This window comes from Anomalospiza imberbis, chromosome 1 (genome assembly GCF_031753505.1).
Source record: "Anomalospiza imberbis isolate Cuckoo-Finch-1a 21T00152 chromosome 1, ASM3175350v1, whole genome shotgun sequence".
Taxonomy (NCBI): Eukaryota; Metazoa; Chordata; class Aves; order Passeriformes; family Viduidae; genus Anomalospiza; species Anomalospiza imberbis.
The window spans coordinates 93713659-93740484 of NC_089681.1; the positions used below are offsets into that span (position 1 = coordinate 93713659).

Here is a 26826-nt window from a genome sequence, read left to right on the forward strand (position 1 = left end):
TCCGTGAGAACACGTGTGCCAGCAGCATATACTTTCATATATTGGAATGAAAGTAAAGTGCCCAGCTCAGTATTCTGTTCAAGGAGATAATTTGTGCTTAAGTGTGTGGCAGTGCCAGCTGCTGTGACATGAAACATGTGACACCTATGTGACAAAACAGTTTATGGTCTGTGGTGGAACCACCCTGTGTTTGAAGACTGGCACAGGAAAAATGCCAAACGTGTGAAACATATCAGCTAACTTTTTTACTAGGGTCAAGACTGTTCTAAAACTGAAAACAATTTTGTGAACAACAATAAAAATACATGTAAGAGGAGTTTTCTAATGACATTTTAAAGCTTTCTATGAATTCCTGCTGGTGAGGGAAGAAAATTGGTATTCATTATTGAAGTTGCTTTACTTCACACTGTGGCATCCTACTAAAATGTATTAGTGTTCACACCACAGTTCTGTCACAGATATTACCCTAAATTTAGAAATCAACTCTAAGAAACTCTTTTGAATTATTTGTCTTGCAATTGAACTTCAGAAACTGATGCACTATAGCCAGTGTGCCTAATTATGATAATTTGCCTTGGCAACTATCATCCATGATGTTATCTGCTGAAAACTGTTATCTCCTTAAGACTGTATTGTTGTATGTCTTTAGTCATCTAATAAGGACAGGTTTGTATAAACCTGTTCACCCCTCCTCCTTCATTCTCTCTAACTGAAGCTACACAATGCAAGTAGGAAAAATAAACTGAAAAATTCAGAGTCAAACACTAACATATTTGATTGACAGTTGCTTGAAAGAGAACATATTATAAATTTTCCATTATTGATTCCAAAACTCCTAACACCTGAAGTATTAACAGGTTTAGAATTATATAACCACCAATTTTTAAGTTATCAATATATTGCAGAATCATCTAGATTGGAAAAGGCCTCTGAGATCAAGTCCAACCTCTGGCCAGACATCCTCTTGTCAACAAGATCATGGCACTGACTGCCATGTACAATTGGTTTGTTTGAACACATCCAATGACAGAGACTCCACCTCCTTCCTGGGCAGCCCATTCCTATGCTTGACAGCCCTTTCCATGTAGAAATTCTTCCTAAGGTCCAACCTGAACCTCCCTTGGTGTAGTTTGAGGCCATGTTCTCTCATCACTTGTTACCTGGGAGAAGAGAATGACCCCCACCTGGGTACAACCTCCTTTCATGCAGTTGTAGAGATCAATAAGATCCCCCGAACCTCATTTTCTCCAGGATAAACAACCCCAGCTCTCTCAACACCTCCTCACAGGACTTACTCTCCAGACCCTTCCCCAGCTCAACTGCCCCTCTCTGGACACGCTCCAGTCCCTCAATATCTTTCTTGTAGTGAGGGGCCCAAAACTGAACACAGGATTCAAAATGTGGCCTGACAAGTGCCCAGTACCTGGGGACAATCACTTCCCCAGTCCTGCGGGCCACACTTTTGCTGATAGAGGCCAGAATGCCACTGCCGTTTTTGGCCTCATGGGCACAATCTGGCCCATGTTCAGCTGCTGACCAGCAAGCCTGGGTCATTTTCACCAGACAGCTTTTCAACCACTCTCTTCCAAGTCTATAGCACTACAAGGTTAGGTCCTGGCACTTGGCCTTGTTGAACTTTAATCAATGCAGCCTGTCTAGATCCTTCCTATTCTCTAGCAGGTCAATACTCCCACCCAAAAGTTTATCTATTCTACTCAAAGTAAGCTAGCATACATTACATGTAAGAGCTTAACATGGGTGTCATGACTGTCTAACATGCATACATATGTGAAAAAAAAAAACCAAACTGCAACAAACAACAGTCCAAGACATCTTCCTGCTTAGCCTGAGCATGAGTAGTGGAAAACAAAGTTAATGCACCCTCTTTTTACCTTTATAAATCTATAATAAATCTTTATAAAGAGGTATTTAAATTTATAAATCTATAAATTTTTGATATCTTATGACATAAGATTGAATAGCTGATAACCAATTTAATTTACATATTTAATTTCCTTTTTTTTTTTTACACAGAATTAATAGAGTTAATTTTCTTCACAGTGGCTAATAGGGTGCTGTGTTTTGGATTTGTGCTGAAAACAGTGCTGATAACACAGGGATGTTTCAATTATTGCTGATCAGAGTTTACTCAGAGCCAAGGGATTTTCTGCCTCTCACACCATCCTGCCAGTGAGGAGGCTTTATGTGTGCAAGAATCTGGGAGGGGACAGAGCCGGGACACGTGATCCCAACTAACCAAAGGGATTTTCCATAACATATGGTGTCATGCTCAGCATATAATCTGGTGGAAAAAAAGAGGAAGGGGGATGATAATATTCAGAGTCTAGGAATTTGCCTTCTCAAGTGATCTTCACATGTGATGAAACTCTGCTTTCCCACGAATGGCTGAACACCAACCTACCAATGGGAAGCAGTGACTTAATTTCTTGTTTTGTTTCACTTGCATGCACAGCTTTTGCTTTAGCTATTAAAGTGTCTTTATCTCAACCCATGAGTTTTCTCACCTTTGTTCTTTCTATTCGTTCTCCCATCCCACCACGGAGGGAGAGAGGTAGGGAGGAGCTATGTGGTGCTTAGCTGTGCTTAGGGTTAAACCACAACATTTACTAACATCAGAAAACTTTCAGGGGATGAAATGAAGTTCAACCAAATAGTTATAGTAATGATCTAGCCTGTTCTTACGTGTGGCTTTTTAAATGTTTTTATAGACTTATGTTAAGTTTAATTTTATAAAAGAAAGGCATGCAGCTAGAGTAAAACAATTACAAGGCAACTAAAATATATGAACTTTATATGATTTACAATTGTGTATTTTTATTGTATGTTACCCATTTTACTATATGTTTCTACACTTTGGAATTGCAAGTCTAGTAGCAAGGTGCTAGAGATCTCAGCTTATTCTACAGCTGTGCAGCCCTAAATTGAGGTGTTTTCTTGTAACTGCTCCCAAAATAAAATGTCATCTTGTGTTTAACAAAGAGTTTAGGATGGAAGGGTTGGTCTACTCTTGGATGTGCCTGTTACTATTAGGGATTACTGCCCGTAGGTTAAAGGGTTAGATTACAAACCTCACTTTTACTTGGCCAAAGTCAGGTAAGAAGAGTCCTGGTGGTATGCCAAGCAGTGTAGCATCTTGCACTAACTGGATTCAGATGAGATGTTTATTCTGCAAACCAAGAAGCGCAATAGATCTCTAAAATTAAAACATATTTATTTTTTTGCTATACCTTTCCTTGCAGGAGGTTACAAGCAACTACTAATGACTTCAGGTTGAAGATGAAGCCTTCCACTTGGAGGTTTTAATTTCATCTGAGTAGCCCTCAGTTTTATTTTTTGCTCTATGAAGGATAGACACATGCATGATTATTGCAGGACTGGAGACTAACAGGTGCTGGTCAGTAGAAAGCTTCTGGGCAACTATTGCTGTGTGGGAGAGAGAAATGTGCCTCCATATCTCTTTTTACCTGAGAAGGGTGGAAGATGGACCAGAGATGCCATGCATTTTTTTTCTGTGTAAGGATCTAAGCAGCCAAATGGGGCAAACAAAGCAGACACCAAGACAATTTCTAATCTCTGATTTGGCTAAGAGATACTGGTGGTCAGCCTGCACAAATGGGCCTGAAGTCCAGTAGTTCAAACTGACAGCCTGAAATTGCAACACTCCTTATTTCCTGTTTTGCCTGATCCTAGTAAAGAACAAATAGATTTTTGAAGATAGAATTTTCATTGTAAGACTGTAATTTGATGATGGAATAAATACAATTTTAAGCTGCCCTGTAACATAGAACATAGTGGTAATATTGTACAGGCTCACGCTGCTAGCTAAATTTAGTCCATCTATGTTTTTAAAAGATCACACTGGCTAGCTTTTGCAGAGGATCAAGTATCATCATACACTTTACACTTTGTGCAAAATCAGTATCACTTCCCTGCTGCACACTAGATAATTTGACAAAAATATAGTTTTGCATCCACACATGATCCATGTGAAATTTTTGCTGCAGGGCGATTCACTAATGCATTCTTCCAGTATGAACGGTTATGGAGACAAGGCCTGCATTAATGATAAATTACATATATTCTTCTGCACTGAAAAAAAAGATGCAAGATTCTGAGAATAAAAAGTATGGGAAACATAAGAAGAACCTGATAAGCATGTTGTCAGGCAGTCTAGAAATTACTTCTGCCTGGGGCTGTGCAAATAACTAATTCCATAGTTTGGTTGCTGAATTGAAAGGCTAAAATCCTCAGCAAACTGTTATCCACTACCAAAACAAAATCCAACATGATTTGCTTTATTCAAAGTTAATGTAATTTTTCCCCTTTCTTCATAAGGGCTTGAAATTAAACACAACAGACAAAACCACTGGAGGGTTTCTGTAGGAGTAATCTTTTTACTCAAATATAAAGAGGCAGTACACACATCCAAAATGCGAAATGTCTAGATCAAATTGTTTTAAAGGGGAATCTGAATGCAGCAGAGAATTTGAAAGCAATACACACTAAGCAGTAGTTCAAAGTATTGTGCAGTGAGAGTCATAGTATCTTTTGTTGATACCTTTTCCATTTCTATGAATAGTTATTAATCAAATTTCTGACTTAGTAGTGTCCCAGTTACTACATGCGACATTAAGGACATTGCCCTAAATTACAGAAGACACTTGGAATGCAGACACATTGGAATGCAGACACATTGGACACATTGGACACATTGGACACATTGGAATGCAGACACATTGGAATGCAGACACATTGGAATGCAGAAGACACACATGCAGACACAGCATGCAGATATTTGCACACACAATTCAGCATTGCATAAAGAAAATTTAGCTAGCTGCACATTGTCTGGTGAACATGTATGGAGGAACTGCAGACCATCACCAAAGCTCTAGCCTGTCTCCCAGAACCAGCATTACTGCAGTAGCATGGTTTTGAACAATACTTCAGCAAATCTGGTTAGTCTAGCTGGAGAGGCAGTCTTTTGGTCCTGAAGCTAGACAAAGAGCTGGCTGTCTCAGCCCCATGCTTCCTAATTCCCAGTCATTTTTAAGTGCTTCTTTCAGTTTCTTATATTAAATTGATAAACATTTCATGCATTGTAGTGAATTACACAACTATTTCTTGAAAGACAGGTGCCACCAATAAATACATTTCTCCCGTCCTAAAGGTTTGAAAAACTAGATTTGATTTCACAATTAGTTTTTAAGATAACAATTCTCCCATTCTGGATACTTTGCTATTTTCCAGTTGATTTTCCATTGTCAATTCTAATTGTGAGGAAGTACAAAAGTAATTTTTAGGAGGGAAGGAAAGATCTAAACAAATGGCTTGAAAGAAAGCTATATTTTGCAAACATGCTTGCATGTACTTATGAAATTAAATAATATAGGTAGTTTTGTGGGCTTTGAGGGTTTTCATGAAGTCAAATGTTTTCCTGGCCTGCCTTATATGAAAACAGCAGGCACTTTCCATATCAACCTGTGCTACAACAAGAGCATTTCACCATGGAAAATTATGTGTTTTATCCCCAAATTTAGTGCATGAATATGCACAAAATTATTCTTGGCAGGGCAAGAAAAGGAGGGAATGTGATTAAGATTCATTACAAGATTGGCAAGACTGGAATAGGATATAGCTTCCATACACCAAGAGACCAAAGAGACAACAGGTCTTCAGCTTGGAAAGAGACGAGTAGGGTTATAAAAGTCTACAGGGTTGTGAGTGGCATGGAACAGGTTACTGTAGGATGATTACCAATGTCACAAAAGAAGAGCTGAAAAGCACAAAATCAGTTCATTAGACAATAAGTCTATGAGAAATAAAAGGAAGTTGTTTCACACAGCGCATACGTAGAATATTAATTAGTACCTACTTAGAGTGATGACCACAAAACTGTGGGGACAACAAAACGATAACGATGCTGAAAGAGACACTTGGAAAATGAGAGTCTGCAGGTCTTTAAAGACAGTGGTCCAGTTGCTTTTCAAATTAAGATGGCCTCAGAAGAACAGATGTGGGAGGCGGTCCCGGGGAACATCCACCAGGGATGCCCTGGGAAAATACAGTGGTGTGAGGAAAAGCATCGCCCGAGGGTTTCTGCTTTTCCCCATGTCTATCATTAGTTGTACCCTCCCTTGTCAGTGTCCATCAACCAGTTGTGCCATCCTCAGTTCTGGAAAGTTCCTTGTTCTATGTACTGTTACTGGTTCTCTCATAGAAACCATTCCTTCCCCTCTCTCCCATTGGTTTTCCCTAGATCACCCCATCCTATCCCATTGGTCCTTCTACACCCTGACCCCGCCTTTCCTCCCCCGGTTATAATCCCTGACCCCTCCTCTGGAGGGGGCTCCCAGAGTCAGCTCCCTTCTCAGGGGGTTGCCTCCCTGTGCCTTTCCTGCCCCCTCCTGCTTCCTCCTTCCCCTACCGCACCTTCAATAAACCCCCAAGAACAACAGCGCTCTGGGTGTCCTCCCGTCATTTGGTGGATTGGATTTCTATGCTATCTGGGCTCCTGTCGACTGACCAGCAGTGGGCTTCCATACAGGACAAAAGTCCAGGGCAACCTACAAACAATCGTTATCTCTTCCTTGGAGCACAGCTCCACTTCAGGAGCTACTACACCTGCAATTAATACATGGTAAGCCACATCTTCCTTACTTTAATCCCCTTTTAGTCGATAACAATCAGTTCCATCAGCAGCAGACTCCTTTTTCTGTGTTGAATACATCCCCCATTCCCCATCCCTACTTGCTCCTTTCTTTCTTACTTGAGAAGGGGTGAAGTACTGCTGGGAGAACAGTTGGGGTGTCTTAAGACCAGGAGTCCTTCAGGGAGCTGGGTGACAATGCTTTTTTTGCTGTACAGGCAAAGGATGATCTGGAATTAAGGAAGTGGACACAGAGAGATGGTACAGTGGGAGTGAGGGGAAGTGCTCACATGCTGTTACTGAGCATGAATAGAAAAAACAGAATTCCAGGAAAGGAACCCACCTCACAATAATTAATTATTCTTAGCTGTTTGCTCTGCAGAGGATGGCTTGCTGCTGAGATTTATAGATAACAAGAGAAAAAGTTTATCCCAAGTGGATGATTGTAACTATTTGCTCATTATCTAAAACTTGGTTCTTGGCCTTCAGTTTTGGTGGAATTGCAATCTAACACTCAGCAACAACAAATGGATGATTCTGCCATGAGGGCCAGTTATTCATTGTGACCACACATAATAGATAAGAGAGTGAGCATTACACTGAATTTTAAAATAATCAGAATCTGTCTGCTCCCTTTCTCCCCAGCAACACTTTCAAGGCTGTTTACATGAATCCAAAAATGTGCCAACAGAAGATATTTACTCTTGCTCACAAAAATAGTTTTATCAAAATTATCCTGTAGGGCTATTACTACAAAGACATCCCATAAGTAGGACACAGAGGAAGAAATCTCACTTACAGTTTCATCTGTGGTGTCTGTCTCATACAGTCAACACTTTAACTGCAGAAAGCTGTGTCTGTTCAAAAGTCAAGACCATGTTCTTTCCTTTCCAGTAAGAGACTTGCACAGAAATATCAGAGAATAATTTTACCATTTTGGGTTACAATTCTCAGTGTTAAAGGGCTATGTTTTTTAGGGAAGAGCATTTGGATGAGACAAGAAAGTCTGATGAAAACATTCAGTCCTTTTTAACATGTAACGTTGATACTTCAGAGAACAAAAATATAGAACTGATCATAAAAAATTAACTAGGTCAGCAGCATTTCTTCTCCTCTCAAAAGAGTCTTCAGCGCTGCCAGCTGGAAACTCAGAGTGTGTTAAGCCACAACAACTGCAGAATAATTTTATAGCCTGTAATTGTGTCTTAATTTTCACTCTGGTTCTAGAGCTATGCTAATGTAGTGTGAGAACAGCCACAGAGAAAGTATTTTGGTGGTACTTGTGACAGCTAATTATCATATTTCACAACTGCACTGAGTTTTACACTGCAATGCATTAAATTCATTTCACAAGTGTAAGAGAAAAGTTTATTATCTTCCCTGACCTGTACACTGTGTTGGAAAAACATTTGCAGGATTATTTAGGTATACTATCAACAATAATGGCATTTATGTGTAATGTTATTGTTTTTGTTGTGTTTCTATATACATGGATAAGAAATAAAATAAGACAGGTTGCTAATGTGTTAACAAGAGAAACACAAAAAATCCATTTTGTCCTCATGCTGGATCCCAGAAGTAGGTTTTCAAAGACAGAAATGGCAGGCTTGTTTGAATTCCATGGAAATTCACTTATGACACCTTTATGCCTTTAAAAAATCTGCAGCTTTGGATTACAAAATACCAGAATTAAATCTAAAGGCTTTGATCCTAATACCATTTTTACACAGCCAGCAAAGACATGCAGTGTTAAAAGAGATGTCTACTTATTACAGAGTACGTTCAGCTCACAAACAACATATTCACTTAATTCATAACAGAAAATACTTATGGACCTGTGTTGCTCCACACATAAGAATATACTTGCTAAAGAAATTGTAAATGAGAGGCAGTAAAATTGTGTGAGGTACACAAGATTTGAGGACCCTGCCATCTTGTTTGGTGTAAGAAACCACCACGCCACAGAGGTATTCCAGTGTCACTCTCTGTTATCACCTATACAGAAAGAAAAAGCTAGTCTAAACCTTACACACCAACAGATCATAGCAGGTTTAAGCTATAAAGGACAAAGATTGTTGTCTTTTTCCCAACCTGGAAATGGAACTTGAAATAATTTTAGTAAGGAGGTAATATAAAAGGGGAACTTTATTTGAAGGCCTTCAGAAGCAGTTATGGAAAGATGTCCACAAAAGCCCATCCCTCCCCAGGGGTAAGTACATTTTTATAGGTTCAGAAAATTAGCATAATTGAAAAAAAAACACCAATTAGGAGGACAGGTGGGGATGCAATTCCCCCCGCTACTCCAAGCCCCTTCTCTGGAGCGGCCCCTTCAGCACTAGTTGTACTTTGTCCATGTGATGTATCTCAAAGAGTTGTTCTGAGCCTTGGTTCCTAGGAAGAACCAAGATAGCATGGAGCCTTGTATTCCCAGGGCTTGGAGCTCTGAAATTTTTTTTGTCTTTCTGCTTAGGGAAAGGCCATGGAAAAATACTGGGAAAACTAGCTTCTAATACAAGAGGTGACAGAGCTACAAATGTATGTGTGAAGAATACAAAGAACATATAGAGGGAAAAAAAAGGGAAAACCCAAATCGCATCAAGATCTGTGAGTAACAACAGTAAGGTCTGCAATAAAGCATTTTCTTTGTCTATTGTTTCTGAATATGCTTGGAAGGCTGACTGATAAAATTGTATGAAATAAACTATCAAATAACTGAGGTGATTTTTGAGAAGAGCTACTGATTGCTATCACAGTTATTATTAGTTGTACAAAAATATAATATATTCATTCTTGTTATCAATTATACTTATTCACTTACCAGTACAGCTCCTTGTGCCCAAAATGTTGACTGTTTTTATCAGTGTCATGAAGGCAAATAGGTTATAGAACACTCAGCGAGAAGAAAAGTATTTACAGCGCATCTAACACGCACCCAAAAACATCCATACAGATAAATAAACACAATCTTATATTGCAAAAGTATGTTGGCTTTGACTCAGCCCTAAAACAGATCCCTTTTGGCACTGGAGCTGACAGTAGCTGTGGAGTTAGCCTGTGCCTTCTCTGAGCTCTGCAGATGAAGAGTGAAGAGTGTGCAACCTCTGAGGAGGAAGACCTGAAGCAGATGGGGGAAGGCAGCACTTCCTGTGTAATGGAAATGCACACGTGCCCCAGCATATATTCAGAAACAATGTCCTAACCTGTGGTTCAGATAACTACAGCCATCTCAGGAGAAACAGAGACAAATAAATACGGCTTAGAAACTGACCTGTTTTTCATTTTCATCCTCCAGTTTCAGCCTGTCCTCAATGCAGTTCCTGGCCTGAAGGAATGCCTTCCTCTGAGCCCTTTCTGTCAAAATCCTCACAAAGACCCCATACAAATTTACACTGACAAAAAGGATTGCATTGGCCACAAGCTGTAAGAAAGAAAGAAAAAAAAAATGAGTATTTTAAAATAGAGATTTTTATTTTACATTTCTGCTCATCAAAGATATATTAAAAAAACTTGTTGAAAACTGTGCCTTGCTAGCCACATCACTGATACCCCTTCCTGCAGTGAAATAATTACAGCAGCTATCACCAATCTGGACAAGCAATATTGCATAATACAGAATCTTGCATCTGCTGGAGTTAATTTCTTTTAGCTTGTTATCTTCATTCATTCTTTCATCAGCCCATTGACAGATCTGTCCATCTAATAAGGAGAGCAATATCATCAGTATTTGTTCAAATATACCCTGAAAACTAAAATTGAGTTTTCCTATGCCTTTGTAAAGTAAAGATATTATTGTCCCTTTTTTAATAGTGGAGAAGACAGGGACTAATGAACCTGTGACTGCAAAAAACATGTGCCTAGGTACCCAAAGCTTTGATATTGTGTAGTTTGCATTTGGAAATTCTGTTTCTCTTCCCCTATCCGCTGTTAGCAACAATATTGTACTATTTGAGAAATCATCCAAAATATCATTGATGGTATCCTGCAGCAGATCTCTCAGAATGTATTGAGTTCTTTCAGATGATGGTCCTCAGCACAACCCAAGGCCCACCACTATGCAATAATCAGCAACCACAAATTACTTTGGAAATACTTCCATAAACAGTGTTTTTGTGAAGGACACAAAAATTACTCAGCTGCCTTTTTGGGTTTTTAAATGTTTTAACAATATGTGATAAAGTTACTTAACTAACATAAATAACTGAACAGTGGTTTGTACACAACCTCCCTATCAAAAGCAATTCTGTCCAAGTTTCTCACCACATCTCTGAAACATGTCTTCAGATTATAATTTCTGCAATGCGATATGTATTTAGTTAAGAGGAAGTAATGCCTTTTAATCCAGTGTCTTTTCAGTCCCAGTATCCTTATATACCTAAGAGCCTACAACATCATGATAAGGATTCATGGGACTCACAAATTCCCAAAAATCAGAAATAAGCTGGCATTTAAATTGGCCAAGAATGAGCAAAATCAGGGCAAAGGAAGACATTATAGCAAGTAATACAATTCATGTTAAGTTCCTATGCACCTAAAATAGTTGAAAAAGACTGTATAACTGACATTTGTTTCCTAATTCCAGGTATACTTTTCAAGGTAATGCACCTCTACTGTTGCATGATCTACCAGCGTAAATTGGAGAGGAGACCATTTCTTGTTTGCACAGTAGACCATTTCTTTTGTTTGCACAGTATAATGAGTCAAAGTGTGCCAACAATATAATCAAATTTTAAGAAAAATAAAACCACTGATATTGTTGTAGAGAATGCTTCCTAACACGACAAGGGTTGAAGGCTTTATGGTAAGCCAATATGGTAAACAAAGATCCAAAATGACATCCCTGATGTTTTTGGAGAGACTTTGGGAAATGTTCCACTCTGCAAAAATAAGCAGGAAATTTCTGATTTGCAGAAAGAAAGGTAATAAACATCCTTCCTACCATCTGAATAGTGGGAAGAATTGAAAGACTCATTCTGGGTCAGTTTTATAGACCTTCATAGATTCACAAGTCCTCTAATTTTTACCTTCAGACCTGGTTGTTATTGGTTAACAGGACATCAATAACAAATTCCCTGCGAATATTTTCACTGACACAAAATCCAAAGATAACCTGTCACAATAAAAGGAGCTGTGCCTAACATTAGTGCTACTTTTCCCCTCGGTTATCAAAAAAGAAACAATTACCTCACAAGAGCTAAAAGCCGTGAAGAATGGTGTTATAGCTTCCTCCCAAGAAAGGCAAAATGCAGGTTCATCTGCATTCAGATGAATTTTAACCTCAGAATCTCATATACCACTTACTTATATGCTACTTCAGATGACAATACAGATAATAAAACTGAAGATGAAATGCAGTACATGAGCATATTATTTCATAATACAGGCTGAGCATAAACAGTCTGCAATTCCCATTCTGAATTATTTTGATCACAGAGAACTGTTTGAGGTATATAATTTTTTTATCACAAGTTAACACCTACTAAAATTAAATGACTGTAGAAATTCCAATGGAATTCTATTTTTGGAGACATGAATATGACCACACTCACCTTATCCTTGCATTTTATCATATTAAAGTGTTGTGACAACAGTGTATTGTAAACCTAATTCTTCAAGTGCAATGGTGGAAAAATAGAAAGGATTTTTAAAGGTTGTATTCAAATACAGTGAAGAGAGCCCACATAATGAACAGAGCTGACAGTTACAGACAGAGCAACTACTTGACACTGGTGATATACAAAACAACTGATAATAACACAGGGTGAAGAGCTATCTTTTTGTGCTGATATCAGAATGGCTCAAGACATAAATTATTAGCTCTACAGACAATACAAAAAAAAATCAACTCTGTTTCTGGATTTCAACTGGAAGCAGTAAAAGACCATATATTGTAACAATCTGCCAATTGTTCTGGAACTATCATTATGATTTCACTCAAGTAACAGTGATCACCTGGTCTAGGGGTAACCAGTAGGTGGGTTCCTGCTACTTTCAGGCTCAGCAAAGTAAGAAATTTTCTGAAATGTTTTGAAAATTTTAAGATAAAACAGAGGCTTAGCTGTCAACTCTGGCCTGCAGGGAATCAGGAAAGTGATAAAGCCAGTCAAAGATTCATAGATTTTAAAATGTGAGAAAAGAAAGTAGGGCAGATTGTCTCCTGAGGTTCCTTTCCTCCACAACCTGTTTCTACTTAATTACTATTTTTCCCCCAATTGCAACAAAATATTAGTATTTTTCTCTAGGTTTCTCAAATGTGTGCCATTTTCCAGTCCTTTCATTTTAATATGTACCTCTTTACCTACACATATATATACATATATATTATATATATATCTGTATAATACACATGTTCCATAATTCCAGATTGAAATCTGGAAAGATTGTGAGACTTGCTGTTAAAACTAAGGAACATTGAAAAGGTACTAAGGCATTCAGAACTGCTGAAATATCAAGAATTTTCATTTTAGGTCATTCCTACATTATTTACCATACTACTGCTTAGTGCACTTCAGGTTTCACCATCACTTTCTATTTATAGAACTGCCAAAAAACTATTTTACTTGATGCAACACAAAATGGTTCAAAGCTAATTTTATGCTGCAAACTTTAAAACAATGTTATTCTTTCAATCCATAATGAGATTACAGGTCAGCCGGAATACAAAAAGTTTATCAAGCTCATGAAAGCATGTTTCCAAAATTATTTTTTGTCACTGTCAATGAATCTTGTATCATGCATTCTACCTATTGCAGTATTTCAGTATCAACATTCTGAGCTTTAAGATTCTCTAGTCCTTAGTCGGTTACACTCCCTGCCAGCAGATGAATTCTGGCATGGTTACTTGTGTGAGGGTGTCATCAAAGGCAGACTTCCAATATAGCTAATCTTTATGGGCTGCCTAGAGGCTGGAATCTCCAGCAGCTGTTACAACTAAATGTCTGTCTCTCTCTCCTATTTATTTCTCCAGTGCATTTTTTGGGTCTCAATTTACTTTTGGAAGGCAACTTGAACTGTGCAATACAGCAACACCCATCAAGGTGTAAGCAAATAATTCTAGCAGTAGACATATACAACACGCATATGCATACACAGAGTTTGAGGAGTTTAATTAAATACCTCCTTTTTATTCCCCAGATTCATGTCCCTCTTCTTGAGTCTCCCACAGAATTAGCTGCGAGACTCTTTGAAGAGACTTTTGAAACTTTTTTTCCCTATTCCAGATAGGATTTATTCTCTCCTTTTTCTTTCAAAGCAAGAACTCTCATGTGTGCTTTCATGGGTGCACTTGCTCTTTCTCAAATAAATGGTGAAAAATTCTTCTACATATTGTTATTTTCCTTTTGGGAGGACTCTGTTTACTCAGCAGACATTCTGTTCTCAGGTTAAGAGTTGCATAGTAGATGGTTCAAAATTAAAGTTGGTTTTCACTGTGGAGCAGCTTTCTGTTCGTACTACAAAATTATCTCAGAAAAATTTGGCTGTTTCAAAAAGATGTAAATGACTTCTCGATCACAGAAAACCTTTTTACAAAGTGGTATTCATATGGATGGTTACTGAAGTGCCCAAATAATCATAGGCTAAATAATAAAAAAAGGAAACTTTAAGAGACTTCCCTCAGAAATTCATTGCGCTTTTTAAAAGGTGGACTTGTGGTGTAAGTAGGATTTCAATAGTTACCACTCCCAGAATTATAATTTAGTACCTCATATCAATATTTCATTTATTCTCAGAAGCATGAGTTCTCATGACAACTCATGAAGTAGAGTGGAACATGTAGGAGATATAGCCAGCATTTCCATATGAAAATCAAAATTTGCTGGAAAAGAAAGATCTGTGCAATTTCTGTATATCTAATCCTTATGATAGTAAAAGGGTTTAAAATCATGGGGATTTGAGGAGTTAGAAGGAAAACTAAGCTTAGTAGGCCCTGGGAAAATACCCTGGGAAAGTATAGGCCATGTACATGCTAGAACTACACCTGTGTAGCTAGTATATGATAAATGATGGAATTGTTAGATGTTATGATTGTTTAGTAATTAAACATAATTACTGTTTAATCGTAAGAATAATCATGGGAAACTGTGGTCAGGAGCTTGAGAAAGATACGAGAAATTCATGCTTGGATAAAGTCGATGTATACAATAGAACAATATAAGATTAATAATATGTAAGTTATATAATGATAGAATATAAAATACGTTCAGCTTGAAAGCCATGTCGGAGTCAGATTTGGGTCTGTACCCCTGATTCCCAGAGCTCTGCAATAAAAGCACCTGCATATAATCATATCCCGTGATTATGTGTGTTCCTGAACACTAATATTTTGGCGACCCCCAGATGGGACCCTGCAAGTGCTGCTGAGGACCCCGCGACCTGATCACGCTCCAGCCGGCACCGAGGGATTCTCGGGGAGCCCAACGGCGCCGCGACCCTCCGCTGCTCACAACATCCCCTGGAGAGAGGTTAGGTGCTTTTACTCTGGTCTGGTACCTGCCGATAAGATGCAGCGAAAGCTACACTCAGTTGGGTTAAAGGAATTTCTGTGGTATTGCCTAGGCACCGTCCGTTAGACATCACGAAAGCATTGCAGGTTCGGCATTCTGTGGTGTCTTGTAGATGTAATATGGAGAAGCTTAAAGGTCTTTTTTGGGTGGTAATGCCCCCATACCGTGTACTTCTCCTTTGGGGTTCTTATTAGCACATTGGAAACAGGGTAATTTTGGGCAAGACTTACGTAGGGGTAAGTTAATTGATTACTGTAATACATGGTGGCCAGAATATGTCTTGTAGGGTGGTGAAAAGTGGCCAATGAATGGGACTTTGCAACATAACACTATTTTACAATTGATGTTGTTTTGTAAGTATGAAGGAAAATGGGATGAGGTTCCGTACATTGATTTGTTTTTCTATTTATGAGATAAGCCAGAATGGCAGGTTGAATGTGGATTGATGGTGGTTAGGGCATCTGCAAGTGATAAGTGTGGGGTTTGTGTGAAGGAGAAACATTGTTTAGAATATCTTGCGCTGAAAGAAAGTCTGAGTCGGAGGAATGATACAGATGTTGATTTACAGGTAGCCCTGCAAGACCAAGAGAACCTGACCCTATCCTGCCTGCCCCTGCCCCTACTTCATCACCTGCTTCACCCAATCCTATTTTGCCTAGTCCTATTTCACCCACTCAACCCTTCTCTCCCTATCCTCCTCTCCCACCATCACCTGACCCCTCTTCCCCGGGAGATGATCCAAATTTAACTGTGATACAAAGAAGGGGGGAGGACGGAAGTGAAGGAGATAGCGATAATGGAGATGAAAGTGAATCTGCGATACAGGTATCTCATAGGACTCGGAGCTGGTCAAATCCCAACCCGGTTTTGGCCAGAAAAGATGTGGGTAGACAGAAGCGGACTGTGACTGCCCCCTTATGACAGGGAATAGGAGCGGAGGGGCCAGTGTTTGTAAAAGTACCTTTTTCTCCTGCAGATTTAGTAATTTGGAAACAATCGGCTGGAACTTATAGGGAAAATCCTGATAAAGTGGCAAGGGTGGTAAAAATGGTTATGAAAACTCAGAATCCAGATTGGGATGATATGCAAGTAATATTAGCTACCCTGATGGATTCTACAGAGAAAGAGATGGTACTTAAAGCAGCCAAGGAAAGGGCAAGGGAGGATATCAGAAACAGGTTTGTAATGGGAACTCTAGATGATAATTTTCCAACTGAGGATCCAGGATGGGATCCTAATGCACCTGGGCATGTGTGGAGGCTGAAGAAATATCAAGAGTGGGACCAGATTGGGGTTCAGAATGCTGTGCCTAAGACTATAAATTGGTCTAAATTGTATGAGATAAGGCAGGAGAAGAAAGAATCCCTACTGCGTTTTTGGAAAGGCTTAAGGAAGCAGCGAGAAAATACATAGATCTCCAAACAGATGCACCACAAGCGAAGATTCAGCTCGCTCTCATTTTCCTGGGGCAGTCACAGGATGATATTAGGAGGAAATTACAAAAACTAGAAGGGGAGGAATTAAGAAATCTGGATAAATTGCTCAAAGTAGCCTGGAAGGTATACAATAACAGGGAAAAAGAGACCAGTAAAAGGCAACAGCAAAATCTCCTGGCATTAATACAAGGGAAAGGAAACCCAGGCATCAGAGGGAGGGGTAGGGGTGGCCGTGGACTGGGGAGGGGAGGTGGGCTTGGCAGGGGACACGGGGGAACTGTTGTGCCAAGATTGGGATTTAACCAGTGTGCTTATTGCAAACAAGAAGGTCACTGGAAGAACGAGTGCCCGAACCGGTTTTACCAGGGCAACCAGCCAAGCCAGGATCAGGATATTTCAAAATTAATGGTGCTGGGGGAATACAGTAGCTGACTAGGAACGGGATATACAAAGGAACCTTTAGTGGCCATACAGCTAGGTGATAGAGCAGTAAAATTCCTGGTGGATACAGGGACCATGTATTCTGTACTAAATGATTTGCAAGGACAAATTGGGGACAAACAAACAACAATAGTTGGGGCCACAGGGAAGGAGGAGAATCGGCCATTCCTACAACCCTAGATTTGTGTTTTGGAAATAAAGTCTTAATGCAAGAATTCTTATAATATGCCTGAGTGTCCAGTTCCCCTTTTAGGGAGAGATTTCATGGCAAAACTTGATGTGGTAATAACCTTTGAGAATGGGGAGCTTTTGGTGAAAATACCTGAATCAAAGACGGGACAAATTTTAATGATTAAAGAAAAACCAGTTCCCTCTATTCCTAGGGAAGTGGAAGATGCAGTAATTCCTTCAGTATGGGAAACAGATATACCTGGAAAATCTAAATTAACACAACCAATACATGTTGAATTAAAGGAAGGGGCAAAAGCAGTACAGGTCAAACAGTATCCTATAAAATCAGAAGCACAGCAGGGAATAGTAAAAATTATTGATAAATTCTTGAAATACCATATTTTAGAAAAATATTGTCCTGGCTTGTAAGATAAGCATGTATTCTATTTGCCATCTGTTGGAGGTGGGCAGTTTTCTTATCTCTTCCAAGAACAATGCCTCCCTCTGGGGAGATACCGTTTGTTAATGGGCCATTGAATGACTCACTGCATGACTGATGGGGTTACATCATCCCGTTGTGAGATGCTCCACCCAGAGGGAAGAGCCAAGCATCCCTACCTGCATAAAATCAGCATTTTTGAGACTTGAAGGGAGCCTCTTCGCTGAATTCCCAAAGGAGCAGCTTCTTGTCTGCTGGATTCCCAGAGGATGACCAGGCCCATCTACTCTATCACTGACCTTCAGCGAAAACTACACCCTTCTACAGGACCACTGCTTCAGCAGCATTTCATCTGCCACTCTAGGAGGAGCAGCCACCACTTAACTGGACTATCACCAACACTCTGACTCCTCAGGGTGTCAGGTTTCTGACTCCCTAAGTAGTTTTGTTTGTACTAATTACTTTTTTTTAAACTATTATTATTATTTAGTTTTTTTTCCTAGTAAAGAACTGTTATTCCCATTCCCATATCTTTGCCTGAGAGCCTTTTTATTTTGACATTGTGGTATTTCGGAGGGAGGGGAGTTTACCTTTTCCATTTCATGGGAGATTCTAGCCTTCCTTCAGAGACTCCTGTCTTTTCAAACCAAGACAAATATATAAATGGTTTAATGTAATTGATCTAAAAGATGCATTTTTCTGTATACCCCTTGACAAAGAAAGTAGGAACCTGTTTGCCTTTGAGTAAGAAAATCCAGGGAATGGAAGAAAAACACAGCTCCCCTGGACATGGCTCCCACAAGGATTCAAGAACAGTCCGACCCTATTTGGAAACCAACTGGCGAAGGAGCTGGAGATCTGGACTGCAAATGGGCAAGTACCGAGAGAACAATACCTGCTGCTGCAGTATGTTGATGATATACTGATAGCCACAGAGGAAAAAACAACCTGCATAAAGGTAATAGTCGAGATTTTAAATTCACTGGGAATGGGAGGATATAAGGTGTCTAATAAAAAAAGTACAAATTGCCCAACAGACTGTGATTTACCTGGGATATGAAATCTCACAAGGGCAGCGAAAACTGGGTACTAACCGTATTCAAGCTATTTGTGCCATTCCAGAGCCCCAGAATCTACACGAGCTGTGAGTCTTCCTTGGGATGACAGGGTGGTGCCACCTGTGGATCATGCACTATGGACTAATTGCAAAACCCCTGTATGAGGCCCAGAAGACACCCCTATTTACCTGGGGCAAACCATAGAAGGAGGCTTTCCTCAGACTAAAGGAAGCCTTGACAACTGCTCCTGCATTGAGGTTACCTGATTTGTCCAAAGATTTTCAACTCTTTGTACATGAAAGGCTGCGCCTGGCATTGGGAGTCCTAACCCAACGTTTGGGAGGCTGGAAAAGGCCAGTGGGCTACTTTTCCAAACAATTTGACAACGTCAGTGCCGGATGGCCTTCATGTCTGCGGGCAGTCACAGCCACTGTGATCCTGATACAAGAAGCCAGGAAGCTCACCATGGGAAGGCACACAGATGTCTATGTACCGCACGTGGTAACCACTGTTTTGGAGCAGAAGGGGGGCCATTGGCTATCCCCGAGCCGGATGATGAAATTCCAGGTAATCTTAATGGAGCAAGATGATGTAACATGAAAAACAACTAACCTTTTGAACCCAGCCTTGTTCCTAGGTACAACATCTGAAGAAAGCCCATTGGAACACAATTGCGTGGAAGTAATAGAACATACCTGTGCGGCTAGAGCAGATCTGAAAGATGTCCCCCTAGAACAGCCAGACTGGGAGTTGTTCACAGATGGAAGCAGTTTCATGGAGAACAGAATCAGATACGCTGGATATGTGGTAGCAACAAACAGTACAGTGGTAGAGGCAAAAGCATTACCACCAAATACATCCACCCAGATGGCAGAACTGGTTGCTTTAACCAGAGCACTAGACTTAAGTGAAGGGGGAAAGGTAAACATATGGACTGAGTCAAAATATGCTTTTGGAGTGGTGCATGTGCACGGGGCCCTATGGAAAGAACGGGGCCTGCTTTCGTCTCAAGGGCTGCACATTAAACATCAAGATGCGGTTCTGCAGCTGATAAGAGCAGTACAAAAACCTGACCAAGTGGCAATTATGCACTGTAAAGCGCATCAATCAGGAAGCTCCAAAATTTGTGAGGGAAATCGAAAGGCAGACTGGACAGCCCGACAGGCTGCTCGGAAGGTGCAAACAGCAATGGCATCGGTACCTTTAAAACTTAATGTATCTCAATTCAGTTTACCTCCACAACCAAAATATTCAGCAGAAGATGAGAAATTGGGACATTTGCTGAATGCACGGAAGAATCCAGAAGGGTGGTACGTAACCGCACACGGACAGATAGTGGTACCCCCCTTGGTAATGAGAGAGTTTCTACAAATTAAACATAATGAATGTCATTGGGGTGCAGAGGCATTGGTAAAGTTTCTAAAATGCAATTTGGTCTCAGTACGAATGTTAACAGTGGTAAAATCAATAATGTCAAAATGTGAGATCTGCTTGAAAAATGACCCAGTGGCTAGACGACAGGCACAACTAGGAAGGGTTTGGGTAGGGATAGAACCAGGAGATTATTGGCAGGAAGATTTTGTAGAATTACCAAGAACTCGAGGGTACAAATATCTGTTAGTAGGGGTTGACACATTTTCTGGATGGCCAGAAGACCTTCCCTGTCGCACAAACCAAGCAAAAGAAACAGTTAAGTGGTTACTACAAGAAATCATTCCCAGATTCGGGGTGCCTCTAGGGATATCATCAGATAGGGGACCACATTTCATAGCCACGGTGGTAAAAAGAAGTAACTAGATTGCTGGGAATGACTTGGGACCTCCATACACCATGGAGACCCCAGTCAAGTAGACAGGTAGAGAGGATGAATCAGACACTAAAAAGGCAAATCAGTAAAATATGTCAAGAAGCCAAACTGCAGTGGCCACAGGCTTTGCCAATAGCACTGCTCAGAATTTGGATAAAGTCTAGGAGTGGGATCTCAGTCAGTCCTTATGAGATATTGTATGGGGAACCACACGAATCTCCTGGACCCAATCCAAATGTACATGTCATGGGGAAACAGGAAGTATGTAACTATGTTCTATCTTTCGGGAAACCTTTAGCACGGCTTCGGAGCATCCTCATGTGGAATAGGCCATTGATTCTGGAGAATCCAGTTTGTGACATACATCCGGGAGACGAGGTGTACATTAAGAATTGGAATGAAGAACCATTAAAAGAGAAGTGGAATGGACCCCATCAGGTACTATTGACCACCTTTACAGCAGTCAAAGTAGCTGGAGTGGACCCCTGGATACACTACACTCGAATGAAAAAAGCCCATCCTGGACTGCGGACTGTGTAAACTGTGGGACCAACAGAGCTGCAGATAAGATGTGTTTAATTGTTTCAAGAGCGTTACTAGGAATTGTACCAATGCTCATTTCATGGTCTGTGGGATGTGGAATACAAAAAGTTCAATTAACCACTCTTAATTCTAGAATAAGGAGGGAGGTACAGACAAAAATACCGGTGATAAAGGTTTCCAATGCAATATGGGCTGAGAACGTAATGATTGGATTAAAAGATTTTGCCAAAATGCAGAACACTAGCAAAATAACTGCCTGTCTGCCAATACCAAAGGCAACGGGAGACCCAATAAATTGGGGAATCATAACAACAAAACTGCCTGAAATACAAAAGAACAAAACAATTACATGTAAACAGGTACCAGAATCAAGACAGGTAATCAAGGTAACCTGGAAAGTAATAGGACAATGGCTGCATCCTTTGAGTCAACAAGACTGTCTTCACAATAATGGCACAATAGGATATCCTATAGGATGGTTGGGGGGCATCCCAAATAAATGGCAATTCTACTTATCACATTATAAAAAGATTACAGAAAATGTTGCAGAAACCACTCTGGTGTGGAAGTGTGAGGCAAACGATCACAAAGGCCAAATAGAGCCTTGGGACAGTGCATGGTCTCTCAGTGTACTTCAAAAATTCCAGTACATGGCAACCACCCCTTGGTGCATTAAATGGGAGGGTTCAGAAAATGATACAGATCCAGCAGTAACAAACACTGCCACTAGCAGTAGAATAAAGGCAGACAAAGTAAGTTAGTGGGCATGTAATAAAACTTATGTTTGCACTTCTGATGATATAGAGATAAAACGAATGCCACCACTGGTAGTAGCCTTACAAATTGGTTGTGTCTGCCGAGGCATCAAACACAAACAGGGTAAAGTGAATTACAAAATATTTGTAGGATGTACCAAAAGTACAATCCAAAGTCCAGGACAATTTTTATGGGCGACAAGTGATGGTACCTGGACCACACATCTACCTGTAGATGGGAAAGTAAAAGAAATCACTTTAGGCCTCCCTACTTTATGTCCAATTTTGAAAAAGTCCCCATTTAAGGGAAAACACGAACTTCTGCAGAAAAGAACAAGACACGAAGTCCCACATGATGAAAATCAAGATGACATTTGGCAAGAACCCTCTAGTGGAGTGAAATTTGGGTGGGCCCTAGAGTCTTTGCTTGGTCCTATAGCAAATTATCAGAATAAAGAAATGTTGTACAAACTTACAGGTCAGATAGATAGACTGGCAAGAGTCACTAGGGAAGGATTTAAAGAACTAAACGTACAATTACAAGCCACCACAAAAATGACTTTGCAAAATCGATTGGCCTTAGAGTGTTAATTCTGAAAGAGCATGGAGTATGTGGATTTTTAAAGGGACAGATTGATCATTGTTGCATCCACATCCCAAATGTAACTGCAGATGTAGAATATGACATCAGTCAGTTAAAACAAATAGAGCATGAAGCACAAGAAGAGCAAAAAGATTTGACTACGAGCTGGTTAGACAAAGTCTTCAAAGAGTTAGGGTGGAATGTGAGTTCATGGATTAAGTCTATCATCGAGAGTGTGATAATCCTGTTAATTGTGTTCTTAGTAATTTTGTTAGTCTACAGTGTCCTAAAAGGAGAGATACAGAAGAGGACATCCTGGAACCGAAAAATAATAAAGGCACTGACACGGGATCCACACCCATCATCCTCTGATCCTCCAGTTCGTGACAGTATCCGTGACAAGGTTTACGTCAATCCTGGATTTGAAGAACATCACGTATAAACTCAGAAACCAAAGACTGTATCAAGTGAAAGCATTTGCACTTATAGTGAAGTGAAAATACTTTCAGAGGGGGGAAAATGATAGTAAAAGGGTTTAAAATCATGGGGATTTGGGGAGTTAGAAGGAAAACTAAGCTTAGTAGGCCCTGGGAAAATACCCAGGGAAAGTATAGGCCTTGTACTTGCTAGAACTGCACCTGTGTAGCTAGTATATGATAAATGATGGAATTGTTAGATGTTATGATTGTTTAGTAATTAAACATAATTACTGTTTAATCGTAAGAATAATCATGGGAAACTGTGGTCAGGGGTTTGAGAAAGATCACGAGAAATTCATGCTTGGATAAAGTTGATGTATACAATAGAACAATATAAGTTTAATAATTAATATGTAAGTTATATAACGATAGAATATAAAATACGTTCAGCTTGAAAGCCATGTCGGAGTCAGATTTGGGTCTGTACCCCTGATTCCCAGAGCTCTGCAATAAAAGCACCTGCATATAATCATATCCCGTGATTATGTGTGTTCCTGAATGCTAACACTTAGACACTTGATGAGAGGTATCTAAACTCCACTTCCAGTTTTCTCCATTAATTGAATTTTACTGCAAGTGATTTCTGTGCCGCTGTTTTTGGTCCTGTTAGGCTAATATAATATTTACTCATTCTGTCAAAATACTTTGACAATGTAACATTTACTCATACTGTCAAAATACTTTGAGATACAGCAATGCAATGCATTACTTTAAAATATGAATGTCTGTTGTGAGGAATGTCTCTAAAGAAGGAGTCATGAACAGCTTACAAAAATGAGTTACTACTTCTATCACTAAAAGCCTTGAAAAGCAAGAAAAGACTGTGCTCTTTATGAAAATTGTTGGTATCATGAACAAGAGTTTAAACAAAAATAGTTTCTTCTGTTATAGAAAATACTACCACTAGAGCAGTGCTTTATTTAGTGTACAGTGCTAGACTGTACAGAGGAGAATGCATAACCAGTTCTTGATTCTGACATGGTGTTGTTAAGTTTAGAAATTCATTTAGTCAACTCACTTTGAAACATTTTGAGCATGTTTAATTACTAAATCTGCTCCCTCTGATTGCTGAGGTAGTGTAAGAGAGGAAAGAGAACTTCTTGGTTCGTGACAGTTTCCAAGAAAGAACACCCTCCTACCAGAGGAGGTAGCTAAACAATTTTTCTCCAAATAAATGTATTCCTATTTGGAATAAACATCCCCCTATTATTTTGGTAAAGTTTTGGTTCCAGCTGGCTTATGTCATATGCTAAGGAAATGCTGTTCTACTGTGCTATTCACTTGGTTTCTGCTTTCATTTGTAACCTCCTGAATCTACAGCATACTCTAAAAGGAGATTAGTGAACAGTTCTTTCAGTGACAATGAGTGCAGGCGTCACTGTTGAGGAAAAGACAGTAGCACTGGGATGTCTATAACCATACAAGTAAAGAGAAATTATTATGATATCAAGGATGCTAAGTACACTAACCACAGCCAGTTTTTCTGAAGTGTACACACACCATGTGTAATTGCAGAAATCCACTTTGTGTCTCCCTCTTTGTTTGCACACCTGTTTGACCAAAGTAAAAGACACAATTAAAAAAATCATTTAAAGTACCTGCCATACACTTTTGTAAAAAAGTTCCCTCTACAAAAGCAGAGTCACTGAGAGCCATCAAACTCACCAGTCTTAAAAATTTCACTTGTTCCAACGTTCTCCAAAGGATATGCCCTTTTAGCTTGGAAGCATGCTCTGGGAGAAAAGTTAGTGCCCCTCCCTCCCACATTATAGACTGTTGGCTGTTTATCTTGCCAACACATTTACCTCTGAGATTAGGTAGCAGAGACTTATGATGGAATAGCAGAACTAGAGCTGATTGAATAATAAATTTTGAATCTTAAACCTTATGCAGCACTGAAACTTAAAAAAAATCTGATAAATGTAACCATGATTACATATATTTATTTTGATGAAGTTGCAAAATGGCAGCCTTCTCCTCATCAATACCCTCACTAAAGTATACGACACGAATCTATGACATTAATTTTAGCTCCTCTTTTGAGATTCTTAAATTCTGTGCCTTTCTTAGTGAATTTCTGAAAGGAACTCACAATTCCACCATTTATACTTTTCCCAATAGCAATAAATGAAATCTTTATTTTGATGTATCAAGATTTCTGGGTTTGGGTTGGGGTTTTTTTTGTTGTTTGTTTTTTGTTGGTTTGGGGTTTTTTTGTTTGTTTTCATTTGGTTGGGTTTTTGTTTATTTTTTGGGTTTTTTTTTGTGGCTTGCTGTTTTTTGGGGGGTTGTTTTGTTATTATTTTGTTAGAAAGACAGAAAGAAGAACTTATGCACAAGAACTTTTATTCTTTTCTGCTTTTTTTAATGAAGAAAGAAAGCTGATTTTTAGGGAATTTGAAAAATACTATACAGAAGACTTACAGGTAACCTATAACAGAGCCCTAATATATGAAATTTTAGATAAAAGAGATAAAGAACTGGATGGAAAATACAGGCTGAAATACCTTTAAGCATAACTTCTAAATTACTTCAAACTTTTCCAAATAATTAATGATTTCATAAAAGCTGTACTTCAGGGGAAAAAATAGACCAAAGCACACAGCAATATTCTTTTACAAATGGCTGGCAAAATTGCAATGGTACTGTTTGAAACTTCCCAATGGTAAGCACTGGGCTGTTGCACTTCAGATATTAAAAAAAAATTAAATGGTATTATTTGTCTCCACTTGATCCCTGTTTTTTATATATAATGAGTGCCTACTGATACATGTGTGTGTTGTTTACATCATGTGAACAATATTAGTTATTTCTCTTGGTCTCATATTTGTATGCACAAACCCAACTGATGTTAATATGAACAATCTTACCATATATCAAACTAGAACTTCAGATGGATAACTGGAGGTTACTTCTAGATAAAGAAAAAACTCTCTCCAAAGCCCACTGAAGTGGGGCTATTCAGAAGAGAAAATCTGAAGAACATTACCTCTGAGGGAAAAATAATTTCCTAGTCATCCATATTGTTTTCTGGGTATACAGGAGAACTGGCATTCCACAGTTTTTCAGCATATGAGAGGCTATGAATGCCTCTCAGAGAAGATATGACAGATGTGATACCTCAGCTATAGCTTTTTCTTGCTCTTATTGTATACTGCACTCCAGAGTGTGTAACAAGTTCACGGAACAACACATACCTTAAACACAATAATATGGTCTCAGTCACTTCCATCTGTGGAAAGTTGACACAATGAGCTACCCAAAAAAAAGCCAAAATATTCTTGCTAATGCCTTATGTGTCACATCCCATGTACTTCTCAGTTCTGGGAAGATACAGGCAAATATTACTGAAATGGTTTAGGAATGGTATTCCTCAATTTAGTGCTCTTGCTGAAACACTCCAAACCATGTAAAAATACTCCAAGCCATGTGCAAGCTCTCTCACTCCCTCCTTCCCCTCTCTGTCCTCCTGCAGCAGCTGGAGAGGAGAATTGGAGGGGCAAAAACAAAGATCATTGGTGGAGACAAGAACAATTTACCAGAAACAGCAATGAAATAAGCAAGGTAATAGCAGCAATATCACTGACAGAGTGTACAGGAGAGGCAATTGATTCACACACAATTGTTCACCACCAGCAATACCCTGAGCATGGGAATACTCCTGCCCCTGGAAATGATGGCAGGTGGTATAGGATAACCTCTGAGTCCCAGCCATGCCTCTTATGGCTACTGCCAACGTTAACCCTTTCCTATCTGGAACCAGGGCAGTTACATATATTTCTTTCCTGATTTAGCTGTTGCATTCTTTTGCAGTGTATTTTAAGATATCATACAACAAATAAGCCCTCAGCTCTTCAGTATAGTGGAAGTGTACTAATATACACTTCCGTACACTGGGAAGTTTGCTATGGGTTTGGGGTTTTTGGACATTGCAATTGCTCCC

The 26826-nt window shown here is 39.4% G+C and overlaps 1 protein-coding gene across 3 annotated transcripts in view; it reads right to left on the reverse strand.

Moving 5' to 3' along the window:
* ADCY1 (adenylate cyclase 1) overlaps positions 1-26826 on the reverse strand; it is a 145116-nt gene that overhangs the window by 82250 nt on the left and 36040 nt on the right. For 2 of the 3 annotated variants that reach the window (XR_011002487.1, XM_068200298.1), the window contains exon 2: positions 9939-10088. Coding sequence is in view for 2 of the 3 variants with exons in the window: in XM_068200298.1 (XP_068056399.1) it covers positions 9939-10088 (150 nt within the window). In the remaining variant the exon portion in view is untranslated. Of the gene's footprint in view, positions 1-9938; positions 10089-12216; positions 12391-26826 lie in introns of those variants that run through there. The other variant, XM_068200307.1, reaches the window with a different exon arrangement.